This window comes from Narcine bancroftii, chromosome 11, assembly GCF_036971445.1.
Source record: "Narcine bancroftii isolate sNarBan1 chromosome 11, sNarBan1.hap1, whole genome shotgun sequence".
NCBI lineage: Eukaryota > Metazoa > Chordata > Chondrichthyes > Torpediniformes > Narcinidae > Narcine > Narcine bancroftii.
Window position 1 is genome coordinate 74,084,225 of NC_091479.1, and position 21,664 is coordinate 74,105,888.

The window sequence follows — 21,664 nt, forward strand, 5'->3', positions numbered from 1 at the left end:
GTAATCTCATGTCCTATGCTGTGATGCTGCCATCTACTGTTTGCAAATCTTTGCAAAGGGTTTGGCAACCTTTTTGTTTCCTTTGTTGGACAGGCTTGTGGTCACTTATCCATTAATGATAAGTTGCTGCTTACCAGAATTGTGGAAACTGTTTTCAGTTATAATTGTAATCCAAATTAAATTGTATCGGTGCTTCTATAACAAATGAAGCTTGTGGTATCATAGGTATTACTTAAAAGGAAAAGTAAATGTGCAGTCAATCAATCATATCAGACTTTAAAATATATTTGAACAACTGATTTATTTTGTTGCAATATCTAATATTTATTTAGAATACTGGAAGTAATGACAAGATTTTCACAATCTGATACGTTACAAATGTTTCGGATATTACAAATTTCAACTGTGACCCACATATGAAATCAATTTCGCAAGCTTTCTGGCTCATGTGAATACTGTGCGTTTGAACTCTTGCTTTACCATTTTAGAAACTTTAACATTTGGCATTCTGCCACATGAAGCAACTTTTAGCACATCGGACAGGCCAGAATTCCCAGAAATCTGTCTTTACTTTGAATTATTAGTTCAGTGGTTTTAAAATGTATTTTGAATCTTAGGTACAAACTTCAACTTGAAATATGTGTTTGTAATCACAGGACATAATACAATGCATTTAATTGAAAACTGCAGTGGTTTTCTGAGTTGGTGTAACTGCAAGTGGTCATGTTTAGAGTGTGCTACCTCACTTTTCTTCTCCACCAGTCAAATAAAACTGATGTTTAGAGGTTAAGATATATAGGCTAGCATTTCTTGGTCTTCACTGTTTATTAAGAATTGCGTGGACTGTAAAATCAATATTTATGGTTGTTGTGAGTGTAATCGTGTGCTCCTTCATTCTCGGGGCTTTCAAGAAAAATCTCTTCGCTTTTTGCAAAAGACTCGGACACATGGTGGAACTTAGTTTTCAGCATTGTGCACAGCTTGGAAAGAGACCAAAGATTTTATTTTAAAACTATGCTATGCATCTCCTTCTTTCATTCAGGGGATGTAAAACTAGCTTTTATTGCCAAGGGTCCTCAAGTAGATGGGAATACTCGAGTGTAAGAAAATTCCAGGTTTTTGACCCTAGACAGTTGAAGGAATGGGAACATATTTCCAAGTCAAAAAACTGCGTGACATGGAGGAAACTTGCAAATGCTGGCTTTCCATCTTGTGTGTTGCTCTTGTCCTTCTAGCGGGTAGAGGTTACTTTATCAGTAGGTGTTTTTGAAGAAACATTGATGTATAATTTCCAACATCTGTGGTTAATGGTTTTTGTAGAAGCATAATGAGTTCAAGTTGCTTCAGACTTTTCTGAGATAGCACCTAGGTGCCAAGAGTTAGTCAGGTTCCTTATTTCCATAGCTGTCACTTGGGGCTGAAATAACTTCTTTGTCATGAGAACAAAGTCCTGGAAAATACCATCAAAACCAATGGACTGACTGTGTCTTTTTAATGAGATGTATCTGCAGCTGAGGTAATGACAAAAAGTAAACAACTTCTTAATATCCTCAGACAGTAGCATCACATAAATAAATTCCTGCCATACCAGGAAAATTGTGCATTAACTCTACACCATCTAATAATCAACAGGAAAGCAGATCTAATAGTAGTTATTAGAACTTCAAATCACAGAGAGAAATGGTCTGTAGCCTGTCAAATCTTTTGGCTAAAGCCAAAGGGAACAGCTGTCAGCATTCTGGCTCTGAAAGCCTCCAGGGTAGCAACCAATGCATTCATGGGTGCTTCCCTGCAGATGAATGGATTCTCTCAATCTGTCAAAATAGGTGCATGTAGTCCCTTCTGGTGCAGCAGATAATGGAGCAGACTGCTCAGTAGGATTTGAAATGCTGCTTAAAATCTTCCTTAGTCAGCAGAATCCATGAGGCTCATGCTCTCTGCCCTTTAAGCCAAGAGTTGAGCTTGTCCTGATATTCTGGTAAGCCACGCCTATCTCTTCATCAACTGTGTAGATTGCTGGCAGTATCTGAAGCAAAGATTGCTTGGTTCCCTATTCTATTTACTTCATGTCGGGTGCAAAGGAGAAGCTGAAGGACAGTGTGGGTTATTGAAGTGACAAGTTTATGAAGAGTGAATTGATAGATTAAAATCAGGTTGGCGGAATTATTATTGAGATCCAATTGGACACACGAAAAAGAAGCAAAATAAGGTGATGAAGTTGCTTTTGCACCTATTTTCTCTGGATTAGTCATCTTTAGCTGCACTAAAGCCACATCGCAAAAGCATGAAGTGGGCACAAAAAGAAACAAGATGTGTTATAACATCCAAAACTCTTAGTTGGGATTAGTTATAAATGATGCATGTTATTCACCCCTAATATTAGCAGATATATGAGCTTTTAATAATAATCTCGTAAAGCAATATAGTGAGGAAATGTGTGACAACTGTTTTTTTTAATGGCTGACTCCTTACTTTTTCTATTCAGTGTCCTGCCTTTCACAGTTCTGTGCCATTGTCTTTTGGTGTCTTCCCTCTTGCAAACAGAGGATTTTATCTGCAGCAGATCTGAGACATTTTCACCTCTGTTTACCCCAAGGATAAAAAATACCATTGAAACAAGCAGGAACATTGATGTTCAGTGAGAAACATAATATCACTAATAAAGGTGACTAACAAGGCTTATCATCATTTTTTTTCTTTCAGCTCTTCATATTCACACTTAAAAAAAAATCTTTGTCTTGTATGAAACAGTGTACACAAATTGATCATTCTCTAATGTAACCATTCTCAATGGGGGGAGCCACAGTGCATTTAAGGAGTGGGGAACCATGGACTGAAATCATAATTAAAAAAAAATTTTGTGTAGTCAGTCGGACCAAGTTACGGAAGAAACCAACTAAACTTGACTGCTTCACAGCAAAGGGGCCCATAAACTTTGAGTAGAGTCATAAGGGGGCCATAGCCAAAAAAAAGGTCAAGAATGGCTTGCCTTATGTGCCAAATTGCTACTTCTAGGACCAACTCCCATATACAGGTATACCCCACTTTACGAATACTCACTTTTACAAAGAAACCTGTGTTTGCTATCTGAAAGAAATTTGAATGGGTTTTCACTTTTACGAAAATAGCCTTCAAAGTAGTGAATAGGTCTGTGCTTTACGCTATTTTGGCTTATGAAAGGTTTCGTAGGAACACTCTACTTTCATAAAGCAGGGTATACTTGTTCTTTCTGTGGACTTAGAAATAAAGTTAGATTTATGGTAGAAATTGGCTGCATTCAATCGCATTACACAATGAAAGAGGTAAGAGTTACTTTTAACAGTAAATTTTATGCAACCCAACAAAAAGGGGTGCTCTTGTATATGATATGTTTAATTTCTGACATCAATATAATTCAAAGAATGTAAATCATTAGGCCCATTGATCAGTCAATGCCACATAAGCTACTTTAAGTCTAAACTGACGCACTGGAATTCTGGATGTTCTTCCCATTTATTCTGTACACCTGTAGTGCAAATGTTTCTTTACCAATTAAAAAAACAGGTTTATTTTTGTTTAGTTTGCTCTTTAAGGATTGTAATGATCTATGGCAAGAAAAAAGACTCTTTAAATGGATTTTTCACTGCTACTTATTGCAGATACTCAGCATTTCTATTTTATAGTTATTAATTATTCATTTGAATTTTCTACCTGAGGGTCACAAAAGACATACATTATAATAGCTGCTGGGAAATTTGTCCACAGTTTGATTTTGGACCATCATTGTTCATTTGGTGCACAAACAGATCCAGGAATGATGTCAGTGATGCGGTTGCCCTGGCAGCAAATGTAAGAATGCTAGACTTGGCCATTACTGCCAGAGACAAAAAAGTGGATGTTTACTTCCCTGCTTTTGCCTTTACTTCCAACACTGCTCCCTCCCCCCCCAACCTTTATTTATTCCTATCATGCGTTGACAATGAATTTGAATTTTGAATGCCTCACAAAATATCTTAATTTCTCTTTTAATTTCCAGTTCAGAACAGCCTGAAGATGTAATTTAAAAAAAACAGCTCAGTAGCAACAAAAAATCAATTGTAACTGTGTTTATACAACTAACAACAAGAGATGGCTTTTTAACCATTAAAATAAAGTTTAATTCTCACCAAAAAAATGCTGACTATCGCCATTCACTGACACTTCTCTACCGAGGCCTCACTCGTGCCGGAACCAGAGGGTCCTGCTCGTGCTCGAGAACTTGAGGTCCCCGCTGCCGCCGGGGGCCTGAGGTCTGCTGCTGGCGCCAGAAAGCCCAAAGTCCCCGGTCAGTTCAGTTTTGGATAAAAGAGGATTTCAGATATCCTCGTTTATCCAAAAAAAAATTTTTAAATTTCAGATAACTGAGGATTTCAGAGAATCCAATTTCAGATAATTGGTGTTGTACTATAGGCCAATGGCAATTTTTCTCAAGGCAAATATTTCAGTATCAATTGGGTCTAGAGCAGTGATTTTCAAACTTCCCTTCACACTCACAATTCCCTACTAATCACAGCACACTTATGCTTTAGGTGGCATGTGAGTTGGAGGGGGGGGGGGCAGTTTGAAAACCACTGGGTTAGAGGTTATCAGATATGAGGAGAGGATGGACAAACTTGCCTTATTTTCTCTGGAGTGTTGGAAGCGAAGAGAAGACCTGATAGAAATATATGGAATTATGAGGGGCATTGATGTAGTAAGCGTCATCTTTTTCCAAGAGTAAAAATGTTACATGCATTTAAAGTGAGTGGGTAAGCCGTATAAAGGCAAGTTTTTAACACAGTGATAGGAGCTTGGAACACGCAAGAGGCTTTGAGATAGACACATGGATGTCAAGTTTATTATCATCTGATTGCACAAGTACAACTTGTTTTGTGAAAATGAGGGTCTTGGACTGTTAGTGTGAGCAGTTCCTTTGGATGTTCAGCTTTCTCACTGCTTGTGAGAAGAAGCTGTTTCTTAGCCTGGTGCTGCTGGGTCTAATACTTCTGTATCTCATTCCCAACAGGAACAGCTGAAAAATGCAGTGGGTGGGGTGGAAGAGGTCCTCAATGATTTTGCGTGCCCTCTTCAGAAAACAATCCTGGTAGATCATGTCGATGGAGGGGAGGGAGAATCCACTCTGGTTGGAATATATTGAGCAAGCAACAGAAGGGCCCTTTAAAATTGGTTTGAAAATAGGGTTAACCAGGCAATTTACTAAGTTGAAGACCCAGGTATAGGGCTATTTGAAAGGGCCGAACTGGGCAAGCCCAGTCAAAATCTACCCGTGTTCCAGACCTACCTCGGAGGTACTCATGGAACCCAGTAAAACTTACCCGGGTGTTCTCCTCCACCTATTTGAAAGGGAAATGGCTCACGGGGTTACTCTGGAACTTTAACCAGAAAGGGAATAGAAAGAACACGGGGAACAGGGGATTCCCTGTGGCTGCACCACTCACCACATCATCGCAGGGGCGGGATCTCCCTTAAATTGGCTGGTTGGTGATTTAACAGGTAGATTATTTGAAAGGTGCAGGAGGCACACACGGCCAAGTGATCGCACCCGGGTCCCAGGAGGGATACACAGATGTTGCAATTTGAAAGGACCAGGAGTTTTGGTTGAATTTGAGCATCTTCATGCTTGAAGGGCCCGTTTCTGTGCTGTACTCTGCTATGTTCAATGTTCAAAAGGTCAGCATAAATGTGATGGGCCAAAGGGCTAATTCCTGTGTTGTAAGACTCAGTGGCTCCCTGACTCTCAGAATTTCTAATGAGCTTGGAGTCTGAACGAAGAAAGGAAGTTAGGATGATAAATGAAAGTCAACACAGGTTCAGAGAGTAAAGAGTGGGAAAAAAATGAGAAAATTTAATAAGAAAGGCAGTGAAAGGAAAAAATAATTATATTTAATCACATTTTTAGCTCGAAAATAACATCAAAATGCACCTAAAACCTGAAGAAATGAGAGTCCACATTTGCCAAAGTTAATTTTCTGTGTCAAATAGATTGTTTAACAGCAATTAGCATTTACTACACTCTTAAAGAGGTACTTAAAATGGAATGGTCTGAGTCATCATCTTACACAGTGTTTTTAAAACTTTAGAATTCAGAAAATGACACTTCAACTCTGCAGGTTGTTATGGTTTACAAATGTGTCAAACAAATCAATTTAATTGGCTCAGGAAGCACATTTTACACATTGTTGGTTGTTCTAAGTTATTCAAAACTCATGCACTTGAGTTTCTTTTTCCTTTTAATCACAAATGCTGCCAAGTCTTTCCAGCTGCTGACAGGTCTTGCGCTGTACATTTTGGATCCTCGTAATATTGTGCTGTATGCCTGTGTGGAGTAATAAATCTCAGGAGAATCTGATACGTTGCAGAAGGATTTCTTTTTATTCACTTGGGGCTGATGTTTTCTGGGCTTCAGAGATGGTCATTGGCCTCTCTTCTTTACATGGGATCTTTTATGGAAAATCCATAAAGCTCTTGCTTTCCGGTAGAATAATTTAATTACTTTTTCTTGATAATTTTCCACATTTTTCATGATAGATCAACACCAATGCCTTATTTTGTCATTTAGACCAATGCTGCTACCAGATATTAATGTATTCATGCACTCAAATACTGTGTGCCCTGTCGTTCAGTGCTAAAACAATATGCATCAAAGTCTAAACTTACTGAGTTCTAAAGGCTAATCTGATTCATCAGAAAACTTCTGCTCCTTGCGAAAGATGTAATGAATTTTCTTCTTCATTACAGAAAAGGAGAGCAATGGAAGGTCAAGGTCAATGCAAGAATAACATTTAATATGATCTAAATATTTCACCTGACACAAAAAATGACAACAAGATTTTGAGCTAATATATTGTGAAAATACTTCTGCCATTTTAACTTGGGTTTTAAATTGATAAAAATTTGTGCAGGGATTTTCAAAAATATATTTTGTTTCACCACATTTACAATTGCTTGCTTTGGGTGGAAATTTTGAACATAAATATTTTAAAAATGTTGCACCTTAATCTTTATTCTTGTGGAAAGAAAATTCCCAGATTGCTGCTCTGGAAACAGTTATTACATAGTTTATTATAAGAAAGACATGGATCTATTTTTTTGTTACAAATTTTAATTAAACATTCATGTCAAAATTTAACATTGAAACTGACCTGTCAAGCACGATGTTAAACTACTGCCTATAGGAAAATAGGTTTTGTGTCATTTCTAGGTGAGTTGAAAAGCAAATTGATAAATAAGAACATATAAACTAGGAGCAGGAGGAAGCCATTTGGCCATGGAGCCCACTCTGCAATTTAATGGTTGACCCAGATGTGAACTAGGCTCCACCAATCTGCCTTTTCCCCAAAAATGTTAGATCCCTAATTGTGTAAAAATCTAGCTAACTGTATGTTAAATATATTTAATGAGGCAGCTTCTGTGGGTAGAGAATTACACTGATTCAGTACTTTCTGGGGAAATCAGTTCCTCCTCATCTCTGTCCTAAATCTATATTCCTGAATCTGGAGGCTATGACTCCTCGTTCTTGTCTCACAAACCAATGGAAATAAAACTTTCTTTCCTCAATCTTATCTATCCCTTTCTTAATATTATGTTTCTTATAAGATCCCTCCTCATTCTTCTAAATTCTCGTGAGTATAGTCCCAGGCCACTCAGTCTCTCCTCATAGGCCACCAATCTGGTGAACCTCTTCTGCACCACCTCCACAGCTAGTATATTCATTCTCAAGTAAGGAGAACTGAGTTGAACGCAGTCCGCCAGGTGCGACCTCACCAGTATCCTGTACAGTTTCGGCATAACCTCCTTGCTCTTGCATTCAATCCCTCTTGCAATGATGACTAACATTCCATTTGCCTCTTGATTACCTCTTGCATCTTCATACCAACCTCTTGCAATTCATGCACAAGGACCCCCAAGTTCCTCTGCATATCAGCATGCCACAATCTTTCACCATTTAAATAAAAATCCAATCTTCTATTTGTCCATCCAAAGTGAATGACTACACATTTTCCAACATTGTATTCCATCTGGCAGACCCTTGTCCACCTTTTAACCTATCTGTGTCTCTCTGAAAACACTCTGCATCCTTTGTAAAATTTGTTTTTCCATTTAATATACTAGCATCAGCAAACTTGGATACATTACACTCAGTCACCTCTTCCAAATTGTTAATATATATTGTGATCACCCACCCTCTGATTCTTGGACTGGACATCTGAATCTTTAGTTATGCTCTTTCCAAGCCAAATATATCTTTTCTCGAGTATGGAGTCCTCAGTGCCAGTGCCAGGGAAATGCAGAGCGGTTCCAGCTGTGTGGATTATGGGTAAGGAAGACAGCCATTTTTCTCATTGATCCTGCATTGAGCGAGGTGCCAGAGCGGCCCCGAAGCACCCTGGCGAGGTGCCGGAGTGGCACTCCGGTGAGCTTCAGCAGCACTGCACTTAGGGCCAGTGCAACCATTAGGAAAACCAGAGGGGGTGCTGGCGACCCTCTGAACAATTGCAGGTAAGACTTTACTTTACCCTGAAATGGCAGCAATGTTTATGTTTGAATCCCGCAAAGCCAAGGGGAGGCATTGTGTGTGGAGTGAGGGGAAAAAAAAACCTGCACCTAACATTGTTTATCTTCACTGGGAGGCCCCTTGGGTTATCCATGGCCTGCAACAAACTCTTTCAAAGAAAAGGGAGAGTCGGAGTTTTCATTGAAGTAAGCGGGGAATTGCAGCAGTGAGAATTCAAGAGTTCGCCCCAACCCCTCATATGCATGTTTTGTTGGGCAAAATTATTCTGGGATGAGAAAGGAAGTTCAGGTATAGGCTGCTCTTCTCAGCTCTGCAGTCAGGTTACTTTTGCCTGGCCTTAAGGGCAGCATTTAGTCACCAACAGTGCAACAGCCATTAACAGCAACTGCATTTGCAGTTCTCCAGACAGCGCGCTCGGCTCAATAGACTGTATATTCAACACGCTGGTTTCTGAAACAAATAAAATGAGTCTAATCGCATGGCAGGCACAGAGGCGGTGGGGGAGAGAGTGAGAGAGATTGCTTCGCCCCATTAAAAACCTTTTGCCCATCCCACTTGTAATGCTGTTGTGATAAACCAGGTTGTGAGGCTTGGTGCTGATTTAGGGAATGGGAATTCATGGCCTCTGAGAAAGTGCCCAATATGCATGCAGCTGATATTCAAAACTAACCCAAATGTGTGGGAAAACTGCCCAACTGACATGTTTATGTCATATTTTTTAAACGGGGGTGCAATCTCAGTGCTTGCCATAGATGTTATTTTGCTTTGATGTACCATTGCTGCCATACTGCAATATCAATGTGTGAGCCTCAAATGGACCAAATCTCTGGAGGAATGAAGTCTCGCTCCATCTTAGATTAACTGATCCATTAATACCTGGAACAATGCAAGACAGTCTTGGTCATTATGTCATTCATCTAATAGGTCTCCTTAATTTGGGGGTGAAAGAAGGAAGGGACAGGAGGCACTGTTCACTTTACTTAGCATTGATGACAGGATGTTGTGTCGGCAATGGGAGAAGGACCGCAGCCCCTTTCCCCTTCCCTTCACCACTCTCTGTCTTCCTGTATGTCTCTGCCTCTGTCTCTTTTCTCATTGTTTCACACAACAAAAGCAAGTCTTATTGACCTCTAGTAAATACACAAAAGTGCTGGATATGCTCAGCTTGTCCCGCAGCATCCATAGGAGGCAAATATTTGTCACCAATATTTTGGGCCTGGGCTCTTCAAGGTATGAGCAAAAAGCAGGCAGGTGTATGAATAAAAAAGGGGGAGGGAGGAGTACAGCCAAACAGAGGCCATAGGTGGACATGGACAGGAGGGCAGGAGAGAAGTGCTGAGAATTGATTGGGGGAGGGGGGGGGTTAACTCTGAATGCTGAGCTGCAGGAAAAAAAGACAGAGGGATAGAGAGAGGAGGGGGCCCAATGGAAACTGGAGAAGCCAGCACTGATGGCACCTAGATGGAACACAAGATGGTGTTCCTAAAACTAATGGGCTGCCTAGCCTGGTAGTGGATGAGCAGGTAATTGAAATGGGTTGCCACTGCAAGATCCCTGCCACCACAGTGGATAGAGTGGAGGTGCCCGATGAAGTGACCTCCCAGTCTGTGTCCAGTTCCCCCGAGAAGGCAGAACAGGAGCACTGGATGCAGCCGATGGCCCCCACAGTCTCACAAGTGATGTACTGTGCCCCACTGTTTCACTGTTATGCACCTCTTTTCCTAATGTCCATTATTGTCATTCCACCTCGGTGCTATGTGCTTGATGCTTTGTACTGTCACAGCAAAACTTGTTTGTGACTTTCAAGATTAATCTTTTTACTAATGTGGAGTACTGTTTCTTGGGAGAAGTTTCTAGAACATGAAGGTGAATATAGTATTAGAACATGTATTTTACAGTGTAATCTGGAAGAGATATTTGGACGATAACTAGCAGATGGGAATAATGGTGGACAGATCTCAGGGACCCACAGAAAGCAATGACAAAATAAGAAGTGGTCATGACCAGGAGTTCACCAGATATTTCAAACTTTAAGAACAAAGCTTGAGATTTTAAAGCAGTCATCTTGCTCCTCAGGTTTCAATGAATGACTAGAACACATCTATCTGTTGTCTTTCAGTTAATGTAGGCTCATTCTGCAGAGAAAAGCCTCCTCAACCATTTCTCTACTAATGCCTACCTTGTTGTTAATTTCTGCCAAACAACATGTAACATGTTATTCCAGATGAAGACACCTATTCCACCATCTCTTGTTTCTCCCTGCCCACTTCTGTAATCTTGCCCTATTCCTTTCATTTTGCTTAATGGATCTTGGTGAAACTAGTGCACAAGCCAAGCTGATAGTTCATTAGAAAGTTGCACAAGGCAATCACAATGTTTTAGAGCAAGAGGCGATACATTATTAATAAATCTACGATTCTCCAAAAGTCAAAATGATTGGAGATGCACAATTGGAAATTCAGTTGTTTGGTGCTTTCATCTTTGATCCAGTTTTCTCAATTGGGAAGGTACATGTGAGATTTTCTTACAGGAAGTAATGAAGTGTTATCAGCATTGAGAAATGTAATGTGGCACAGAGTGCCCCCACATTTAAAATGTGACATTACTTTGAAAAGAATGGAACTGGATGTTATTTCACAAATGAAAGCCACTGAATTGCTAGAGGAACTTAGATGGTTTATTCAGCATCTGCAGGGAATTTTTTAATTCTGAGACTTTCTGATATATCCTGCTTCTGCCTTATTTATTTTTCCTTGAAGAAGGGCTCAGGCCCAAAACATTGGCAATAAATCTTTGTCAAAAAGATCCTATAGATGCTGACTAGACCAGCTGGTATCCTTCAGCATTTTGGTGTTTTTTTAACTACACTCACAGTGTCTGCAGCGTATCGTGTTTCTCTCGTTACTTCGCAAGTGACTGCGATATTTTTTTTTGCTGAAATGTAAGGTTGAAAGAACACATTTGTGATTCAGTTTTGTTTGGAAGTGCAGGCGATGAGATGAGCCGCGTGCTCGTCATAGGAACTTTCGGACTGTGTAGCCTTTGCGTATGTAGAATGTGTAATCTAATTTTTCTTTTTCTGTTTCTGTGTTGTGCTTTGTTTACAGAAGGGATGAACTGCATGAACAAAGATCACGGATGTGCGCATATCTGCCGAGAGACGCCAAAGGGTGGGGTGGCTTGTGAATGTAGGCCTGGCTTTGAGCTCGCCAAAAACCAGAGGGACTGCGCATGTAGGTAGCTGTTGAAGCTGAGCCTTTGCCTTTCTATGAAGACATACATTTTTGGGGGGGATTTTCACTGCTTTTCTCCTCAATGCACTAAATCAATGCACATAGTCTATCCCTTCCATCCAAATGTGTCACAGTTTCACTTCAATGCTCATTCTTCATACAAAAGCCTAGACAGTGAATGATAAATTGTGTTAATCATTGGGGGCTCCTTCCCTCAAAACAAAAACTTCCATGATAGCATCTCAATGCTGCAAAATTTGAGATTTATGCTTAGCCAGCCTGTGCTGAGTTATTAAGATAAGCCTGGATGCTTCTCATCAAGAAATATCTTGACTTCCTGGAAAGGTTTGTCAGGGTGTTACAAGGATGAGAGAGTAATCATGCTTTGAACAGAGAGGCTCCCTCAAGCCAACTTTGCCTTTCCATAAGAACATAGCTCATTGTCTACCTTAAATCAATGTTCCTGGTGTCATTCGTCCAAAAATATATTGATCCCTATGAGAACATACTCAAATCACTGAGTTATCCCAGCTCTCTTCAAAAGAATGTTGTGGGAACTGAATGTTACAGGTCAAATATAATGTGGAAAAATGTGAGGTTATTCAATTGGGTAGGAAGAGTAGAAATCATTCGCAATCTTCTGAGTGAAGAAATTTATCTTCATTCCATGACTAAATGGATGATCATTCTTGTAAAATTGTTTGCTACTTCCAGAGGAAACAGCCTTTCAGCATTTATTCTCCCAACCCCTCTGGCATCCATTTTAATGTGATCATCTTTCACTCCTCAGAACTCCTGTGGTCGGCCCACTTTATTCAACAATCGATCCAATAAAACCACACTGCACCTATTCCAAGGAAAGTGTAAACTTCCTTGGGGTTCGAACCCAAAACTGGAGACACTATTGACAAAAGCTCTGTAAAAATTTTATTAAGAATTTTATTTTTCCTCTTGAATTGCATTCTGTAGCCGTATGTTAACTTTGTGCATTTTTGTGAATCAGCGCCCCCAGAACTCCCTGCTCACCAACTTTTGCAGTTTCTCACTGATTTTTAAAAAACTTCACATTTTCATGTTTTACATGAGTTGCTTTCTTCTTGCTCACTTGTTTACAATATTTTGCCGAGACTTTCCATCAATATAAAAGCTTCCTTTCACGTACCTGTATAGCTATCAATCTAACTTCTATAACCTTTAAAATTTTCATTCACCTCTTATTTTTCTGATTAAAAATAGCTCCATTCCACTGTTCAGCTAATGAGGAACAGTGCCAGAAAATGGATCCATTATCATTTATTTGCTGTTTCCTGTACATCAACCAATTGTCTTTTCTCCCCAATCCCATAAGCTTTTGAAAATCAGATTATTTTATATTTACTGGTTCCCTCCTCTCTATTCTTAAAGTTAGATCCTCAAAGAACAGTAAATTTATCCAGCATTATCATTTTCATAAAGCATAATAGCTCTGCCCAAGAGCCCTGTTCCCATTTTCTTACTGATTGACTCAAGTGTTTTATCAACAAAAAATGCATGGTTAACTACCTGCTGTTTCTATTTTACCTCTTTACCCTTATATTAATTATATTATGTTTACCATCTTTCAATCCACTAGGCCTATTCGACTCTATCATACTTACAAAAATCACCTCTGCATCCATTGCTGAAACTGTGAGCTGTTGGCCATCATTTTATGAGCTTTGTTTCCCTTTGATTTCTACAGTAACATTAATTTCTCAAGTTACTCCATCTCAATAGATTCTGCATTATCGCTACTTAATTTTGCACATGATCCTCCTCAGTTTTGGGAGTTTCAAAGCAACACATTAGGTAATCTGGAAAAATTGTTTGGAAGCACCTCTCCTTAGAATGCACCAATAATATTATAAGCTACTTGACCTTATTCATTTCTGTCACAATCAGACATTCTTGTCTGATGAGAGTATGCATATCGGCACCATAATTAATGTCAAGCATCATGAGGAACGTCAGGTGTTTCTGATTAAAAGAATCAAAAGCAGATTCTACAGCCTCCATAAAGACTTGTGCAACTAGAGAGTCTGATGTATGATTTAGATATTCTTTATAACATTCTGGTTGATAATGAAATCATCGTGAGATATCTAGAGGATTCAAAGCCTTGCATGATGGCCTGAGCTGTGTTCACAACTCACTGCAGTTTCTGTACCATGTTGTGAAGATCTGGACAGGATACTTTCCATGGTACATTGATAAGAATTGGTAAGAGCCATTGGGGACTTGTCAATTTCCTTCAGCTTCCGAGGAAGTAGAGTTGTTGATGTCCTTCCTTGGCTCTAGCATCAATGTGGTTGGACAGGACAAATTGTGGTGATTATTTACTTCTTGGAACTTGAAGTTTTCACCATCTGCACCTCAGTACCATCACAAATGGGTATATATTCCCTCTTCTCTTCCATTTTCTTGAAGTCAATGTCATTATGCTGACATTAAGGCAAGGTTGTTCTCCTGATACTATGATACCAGGCGATCTATCCCCTCTGCCTTGCGATTGTTTGAGATCTGACCTGTGATGATGGTGTCAATCTGCTTTATTTCCTCAGGGATCAGTGTTGGCAATTTATTCAATTCTGGAATGACAATTCAAACCAATTCAGTCTATGTTCAGTTTTTATGAAGTTGTAATTATAACTTAATAGTAATTAAGAAACAAAACAATTAATGACTTTTCCCTTTCTAACCTACAACTAATTGTATTGTCCCTTCTGTCCTTCTGACCACACCATTCCTGAAACTCAGCAATTAAGAAATTGAAACTGGAGCTTTCTGGTCTACATGGAGCATTTAAGCATTTTGTTTATGAACTAAGACCTTGAGTTGTATTTATTTTATTTTCAAAAGATTCTATCTTACACTAACCCACCCCCGTTTCCCACCCCCCCTCCACTCCCTACCATCCTAATTTATTGCTATTATTAGTTAAGCCATTTCAATTTTTAAAAATTGGACTGTGATCGATGGAATTAAATTAATTAACATAATGTTCAGAACATTTTATGCTCCTCTGCATTGTCAAGTAAAATAAATGTCCTCTCAGCCACAACAATCCAAATAATAAGTATGATTAAAAATGGTTTTAAAATGTACACATTTTGAAGTAAATCAGATTTCACATAATCGAAATAATAGCTGGGATTTACTGTTAGATTATATTGGCTCACCTCCAGTTATAAAGCCAGGAAATTTTTTAGAGCTTATCTGCTGGCTCTCCACTTCCTCTGTCACTTTCAGGATTTTCCAGTGGAATTAATGGAAATGTAGAATGCAACTGATCTAAAATGGATTGGTATGTTCTCATAATATGAAAATAATGGGAATGGATCATCCACTATTACCATTTGTTTCTCCATAGCTATGCTGAGGATTAGAAACACAGCGTATTTCTGAGGCAACTTTCTGCCCATTAAATAGATGGACTAATAAAAATTAAATGGCTGCCTTACTGCCTTGTGGGCAGTACATGATGAAACATAAATTGAAGAAATTCCCTACTCTTTCCACTTACACTTCACTAATTTCACACACCATGAACTTTTCTGTTGAGTTGGAAATCCCAGAAGGACTATTTAAAAATACATCAATAATCCTGATCACAGAATGTTAACGGTGCCAAAATTGGAAATCCAAGAAATAACCGCATGTCTTAAATCAATTCTGCTTGAGGCCCTGACATCATGTAATATTTTAGTCTTCTAACATGTTGTTCAATATTCCTGGATTCTGAACAAAAAAATTTTGTGAAATCTTATAGTTTTTACTTACTGAATTCTTTAAATGGTTCTGGTAGAATTTCAGTGCAAATATAATTATGTCAGCTTGACTCAAGAGAAACAATATATTCTATAAGCCAGAATATTTCCAATGTTTGAATACATAATCCAGGTTTTTAGCATCATTACTGGTAGAAAGGTGTAAATGAGGAAATTGTACATATATGTACAATACTTTTATTATTATTAGTGACTTAATTAAAGTTGTGTGATTAAAGTTTGAACTATGTTATTCTTTGGTATTCTGTACTCCCTATTCATTCTCCAATGACCACAGTTGGTCACTATAAAATGTGTACAATGCCCTGAGTAAAATTTGTGGATCCATAGGCATAAAACTATGTGCATATGCAATATTCCCGTTTCACTGAAATTAATGAGTCTTCAGTTATTTTGAGGGTTGATTTACATTTTATTTCTGAATGTAGTTTAAGATTGTAAATATATGTTTGACTATAGTTTACTGGTCATTTAATAAATGCTATTCATTAATATAATAAAGTCTGGAGCAATAGGGTACAATTCTCCATGTGATAAACTCTTATCCAGTCTCAGCTTCAAATCTGCCAATAAGTTGCAATCAGAAGATGAATGTTTTACATACATGTTCCTAGAATACAGTGTAACACCGAGTAATGCAGCTCCATGGAGTAGACCACCTCTGCGATTTTCTGACCTTTCACTTTCACTTTAATTAATTGATGGAAAATTATCCCAGATATCTGAATGATTTCCTGAGAAGAAAAACATAGACATCTGATGTCGAACTTTTTATTTGATTAAACATAGTCTCATGTAGTTGAGATCTTGGGGTTAGGCATTTGCACAGCATGGAGATTGCCAAGATGTCTGCAGAGATGAAGGAAAGAAATAGAGTCACCAAGAAACTTCAACAACATTTAGCCCTCCAATATAGCATTTCTCAGACAAAATATAATGCCTTCATGATCTCATTATATAGTAATATTATTTATGATAGAACAGTATTTGCAGTACAGTCTTTGCTTATCCACAATGAATGCTATTCCCACAATGAATGGAGCCTTGAAATAGTTCCAATAAGTAGGTAAATGGCTCAGTTAACTGTCTTATCAGTTTCTTTTTCTCACATAATGTGCAGAAGGATTATCAGTTTGGATATTTGTCCTTACAGCCTGCAGATTCAGAAAATGAAGGGACTGTATGGCAAAGCATTATCTTAATTCATTTTCTTGTTTTCCCACTGTGCCGAGATTTGTCAGGAAAATAATCATCAAGGTCAACAAGGAATATGTATTATCAACAAAGCGGTAATTGGATCGTAAGCCACGGTCATGTTTTTGTTCTGTTGATATTCTGCTCCAGTTTGTGACCTAACTAAAGATGGGAGTTTTAACTGCTCAAAAGAATATAACACTTATCACTCACACATGGAAATCCAGTCTCCTCCTTGCTTAATTCAAATTGGGGAGCAATGCAAAGTGACGAACGGTTTTTGGTATTAAAAAACTGAGCATAATTTTCCCACTGCCATAGCAGTATTTATTTATTCTTTAGGTCAAATAAAATAATTTTACTTTTTCCATCACATCTTATTCAATGGTTACAAGACATTCGAAAGAAGTGAAGCTGTAAAATGAAGTTTGGATTATGGAGTTCCTTGTTTACATTTTGGCTTATACTTTCTGCGAAACAGTAACCTGTAACTATGGAAATGGGGGCTGTCAGCATGCCTGTGATGAAACAGACAATGGACCAGTTTGTGGCTGTCACCAGAAATATGCTCTGCACTCTGATGGGAAAACGTGCATTGGTAAGTGAAAACTTATTGTATGTGTTGAAGATACCATTGCTAGACAGCTTGCTGCTGTGTGAACTGAGTCAAGACCTGCCTTTCAGATACTGTGTTGTACAATTTATGTTAGCTATTGCATGATGAAATATAAAAGGTGTCATTCTGCTCCTGTTCTATGGGAATCTATCTAATCCTTTTCACTAAAGTTGCAAATGAATACCCATTTGACTTTCTACTCATCAACTGAAAGCTAATTCTCATGTTGGAATTGCTACATCTTGTGCAATTAAAGCAAGCAAAAATCTATGATTCTGTGTTACATTACAGTTTTTGAAGATTGTGTATAATACTAACGTGTGAGCTCTAAATTAAAAACAACTAAACTCCAGGCACTTTGGCGCATTTATGTAAACCAAGCCTTATGGTAACCCTGTAGCATGAATTCCTCACAAGCTGACTGATATGTGTGTGCTTTCTAGAAGAAAATCTAATTTGTTTAAATTGAAGAGCTGCACATCAAATATTGGTGAACATTTTGGTTTATATCTCTGTGCTTTAAGTTCATTTACAGTGCCATGTTTAGAATAGTTTAAAGAACTGCTCCAACATACATAAAGGCACATGGGTGCAGTTTGAGGGGCAGTTTTAGAAGTTAGACTGTAGAGATGATGGGGCTCAGGTTTGGTCTTTGGGAAAACATATCAATATGTTGCTTTTGGTTAAGACACTTACCAGCACCCTTTAACGCTCCTCGGGCAGAGGTTAAAGAAGCCACAACACGATTTCAACACCAGCGATAGAGTGTGCAGTAGAACAAATCATTTGCTTCAAACCTATATTCCATAAAATCTGAGCTCAGTTGCAGGCCAGAACTATTCAGTATCTAACTGTGAAAGCATGAATCATGGAATGTAGAGTATAACATAATTTTCTGCAGAATAAAGGATCACCATTTTGTCCTACTAAATATCCATTTTAAACAACACTGAGTAGGAAAGTCATGTAACAATGCTCTCTCTTGAATTGAGCCAAATTGATGGACACTCTATAAATAACATTGATTGCATTTTTGCTGTTTTGGTCCAAGGACATAAAAGACTGAGGAAAGTAACTTCAAAATGGAATAGAAAGAAATTGATCAAAAGTACATTTCATTGATTTTCCTGAACTGGAACTGTGAAAGATTTCGGATGGGGTCAGTAACTTTGGCATTTTGGGCAAAAATACTCTATCACAGCATTGCCATATCTGATGGTTAAGGCTTTCAATTTGCATCCACAAGAGGTTAACATTATAACAACGAATCAAAGGTAGGGTCATCATGGAAAGCAAATTTCCTTCCTTGCAGTATATTTAGAAAGTGTAATTTATGAAATGGAGTGTAGTTCAAGAATTCCCCTTTCTTAAGATTTGACATTTCAGTCAGGAAACCTTACTTTCTCTTGGTTTAGAATTGGGGGAGACATACAAAGCTAGAAATTTCTGTTGACGATTTTAAAATTAGTACATTTTTATGACATATCTGTGCCTGTATTTTAAATGAGAGTCTGATATTTAAAATTGTAACAGAATGTTACATAAATATTTGAACTGATTTTTGCTCCCAGCAGTGAAGCTAAAATACTTTGGAGTTCATGTTATTTTGACTGGCCACAATCCTTTGAAGTTTTATCATTAGACATTTTCACTAATCCAGCATCTTTTTCCATGTGGAAACCCTATACAGGGAATCAGTAGGAATTGTGAATGAAGTAAGCAATACTAAAACTTTTCAACCAATCAAGTTAGACAATGCTCTCAAGACAACCACAGTTTACAGCAGCAGTATGACGATAAATGTGTTGGAGGGAAATGAAAGGGCATTGCATTTTCTCATGGCTGAAGATGTGCCACCTGAGATGGACATATGAGTGTAATTGAGGTCTGGGATCAAGTTGCTGATTAGACAAGTGGCTGAAGGTGGGGATGGAGTGGCAGTGTCCATTTCCTTGGGTAAGAATGAGGCTGGGAAGAGGTCAGGAGTATGTTGGCTAGAAAAATTAGGACCAAGAGGGTGAGTATATCTTGGAGAACAAGATCTGGTTTGTGCTGTGATTAAAAACAAGATGGGATGTTGAAAATAGCTGTGATGCCGGGGAGGAGGAGAAAAGGGGGGTGGATTAGAAATTGAGGGGGTCTCCATTTTTGGCCTCAGTTGGGAGAATGATTGCGAATGAACTGTTACCTAAATGGCCAGGGAGTGCTCAAAGGATAAAGAGTAAGAATGGGATCTGTCTCAGTGAGGTCCCAAAACAGAATTGCGCTTTATAAGCTTAATTGTCATAGGATTCGGCCAATGACAGGTCCATCTTGGACAATCAGTTAGAATATTTTCCATAGAGCCACAAATGAAACATGGGCCTACTTAACTATCCTATCAACTTGCCCTGCCACCTTGAGAGATATATGGATTTGGGCCCCTAGATGCAACTAAAAGTGCTTTCATCATGGAAAGCAAATTTCCTTCCTTGCAGCATATTTAGAAAGTGTAATTTATGAAATGGAGTGAAAGGAACATTGCAAAATGTGACTATTAGTTCAAGAATTCCCCTTTCATAAGATTTGACATTTCAGTCAGGAAACCTTACTTTCTCTTGGTTTAGAATTGGGGGAGACATACAAAGCTTTTAAGACATACAAAGAGGTGAAGTCTCTGGACTTAAATAATTGCAATTGAATTCCTTTCTGGAAATGAGTGACTTTTTTTCCTTTATATAAATCTGAAAAAGGCCACAGCACCATACACCAATGTGTCCAAACCAGGAATAATCAACCACAAATTAGACTAGTACATAGATGAGATGAAGAAAGAATAGTGAAGAGATGATAGGGAACAAAACAACAAATAGAACAGGCCCTTAAACCCATGATGTAGTGCCGAGTCTGCCGACCTATGTATGCCTACCCAAAGAAAACCAAATCCTCCCTACTTCATAACCCTCAATTTTTCTTTCATCCATGTGCCTGTTGAAGAGCCCCAATGTTCCAGCCTCTACCACTACTCCTGGTAATGCATTCCAGGCACCTAATACTCTTTATTTAAAAAAAAAGCATCCTGATATCGCTCCTAAATTTTCCTCCCTTTACTTTGCACAGATGTCCTCTGGTGTTTGCTGCCCCCACCCTGCAAAAAACGTGCTGGCTGTCTTCCTTATCTATGCCTCTCATAATCTTGTAGACATCCACTAAGTTACTTCTCATCCTTCTTCACTCCAAAGAAAAAAGCCTTAGCTCTGTCAACGTTGCTTCAAATGGAAAGTTCTCCAATCTAGACAACATTCTGGTAAATCTCCTCTGCACCTTCTCCATAGCTTCCACATCATTCTTGTAATTAGATGATCAGAACTGAACAAAATATTCCAAGTGTGGTCTCACTAGAGATTTATAGAGCTACAACATTACCTCATGACTCCTGAACTCAATTCACCGACGAATTAACCCCAGCATGCCATAGGCCTTCTTAACTATCCTATCAACTTGCACTCCCACCTTGAGAGATATATGGATTTGGGCCCCTAGGTCCATCTGTTATTCCACATTGTTAAGTATCCTACCATGTACTCTGCCTTCAAGTTTGACCTTCCAAAATGCATCACTTCACACTTATCTGGATTGAATTTTACCTGCCACTTTTCCACCCAACTCTGCATCTTGTTTATATCCTGTTGTAACCTACAACAACTTTCAACATGATCCACAATACCTCTAACCTTCGTATCATCCATCAACTTCTTTATCCAGGTCATTTATAAAAATCACAAAGAGCAGGGATCCCAGAACAGATCCCTGCAGAACTTTACTAGCCACTGACCTGCAGGCAGAGTATTTTCCTTCCAGTACTACTCTCTGCTTTCTACAGGCATGCCAATTCTGAATCCACACAGCCAAGGTTCCATGGATTCCATGCCTCATGATTTTCTGAGTAAGTTTCCCATGGGGGACCTTGTCATATGCCTTACTAAAATCCATAGACACCACATCTACAACCCTACCTTAATCAATTTCTTTTACCTTCTCAAAAACTCAATGAGGCTCATTGCATGCACCCTTTCCTTCACAATGCCATACTGACCATCTCTAAAAAGACTGTACTTCTCTAAATGCTCATAAGTCCTTCATTAAGAATGCTCTGCAATAGTTTGCCCCCCCCCCCCCACCACCCCACTGATGGAAGACTCACTGGTCTATAATTCCCAGGATTCTCCTTATTTCCTTTTGCAAACAAAGGAACCACATTTGCCATTCTACAATCCTCAGGCACCTCCCCTATAACTAAGAA

General features: G+C 38.7%; 1 protein-coding gene across 8 annotated transcripts in view; it reads left to right on the top strand.

The window, feature by feature from the left end:
* Nucleotides 1–21,664, top strand: part of scube1 (signal peptide, CUB domain, EGF-like 1) — a 224,172-nt gene that overhangs the window by 109,275 nt on the left and 93,233 nt on the right. For 7 of the 8 annotated variants that reach the window (XM_069903409.1, XM_069903408.1, XM_069903414.1 and 4 more), the window contains 2 exons: nucleotides 11,641–11,766; nucleotides 17,248–17,364. The exons of the other annotated variant lie outside the window; for it this stretch is intronic. In XM_069903409.1, coding sequence (XP_069759510.1) covers nucleotides 11,641–11,766; nucleotides 17,248–17,364 — 243 coding nt within the window. The remainder of the gene's footprint in view (nucleotides 1–11,640; nucleotides 11,767–17,247; nucleotides 17,365–21,664) is intronic. 8 annotated transcript variants of the gene reach the window in all.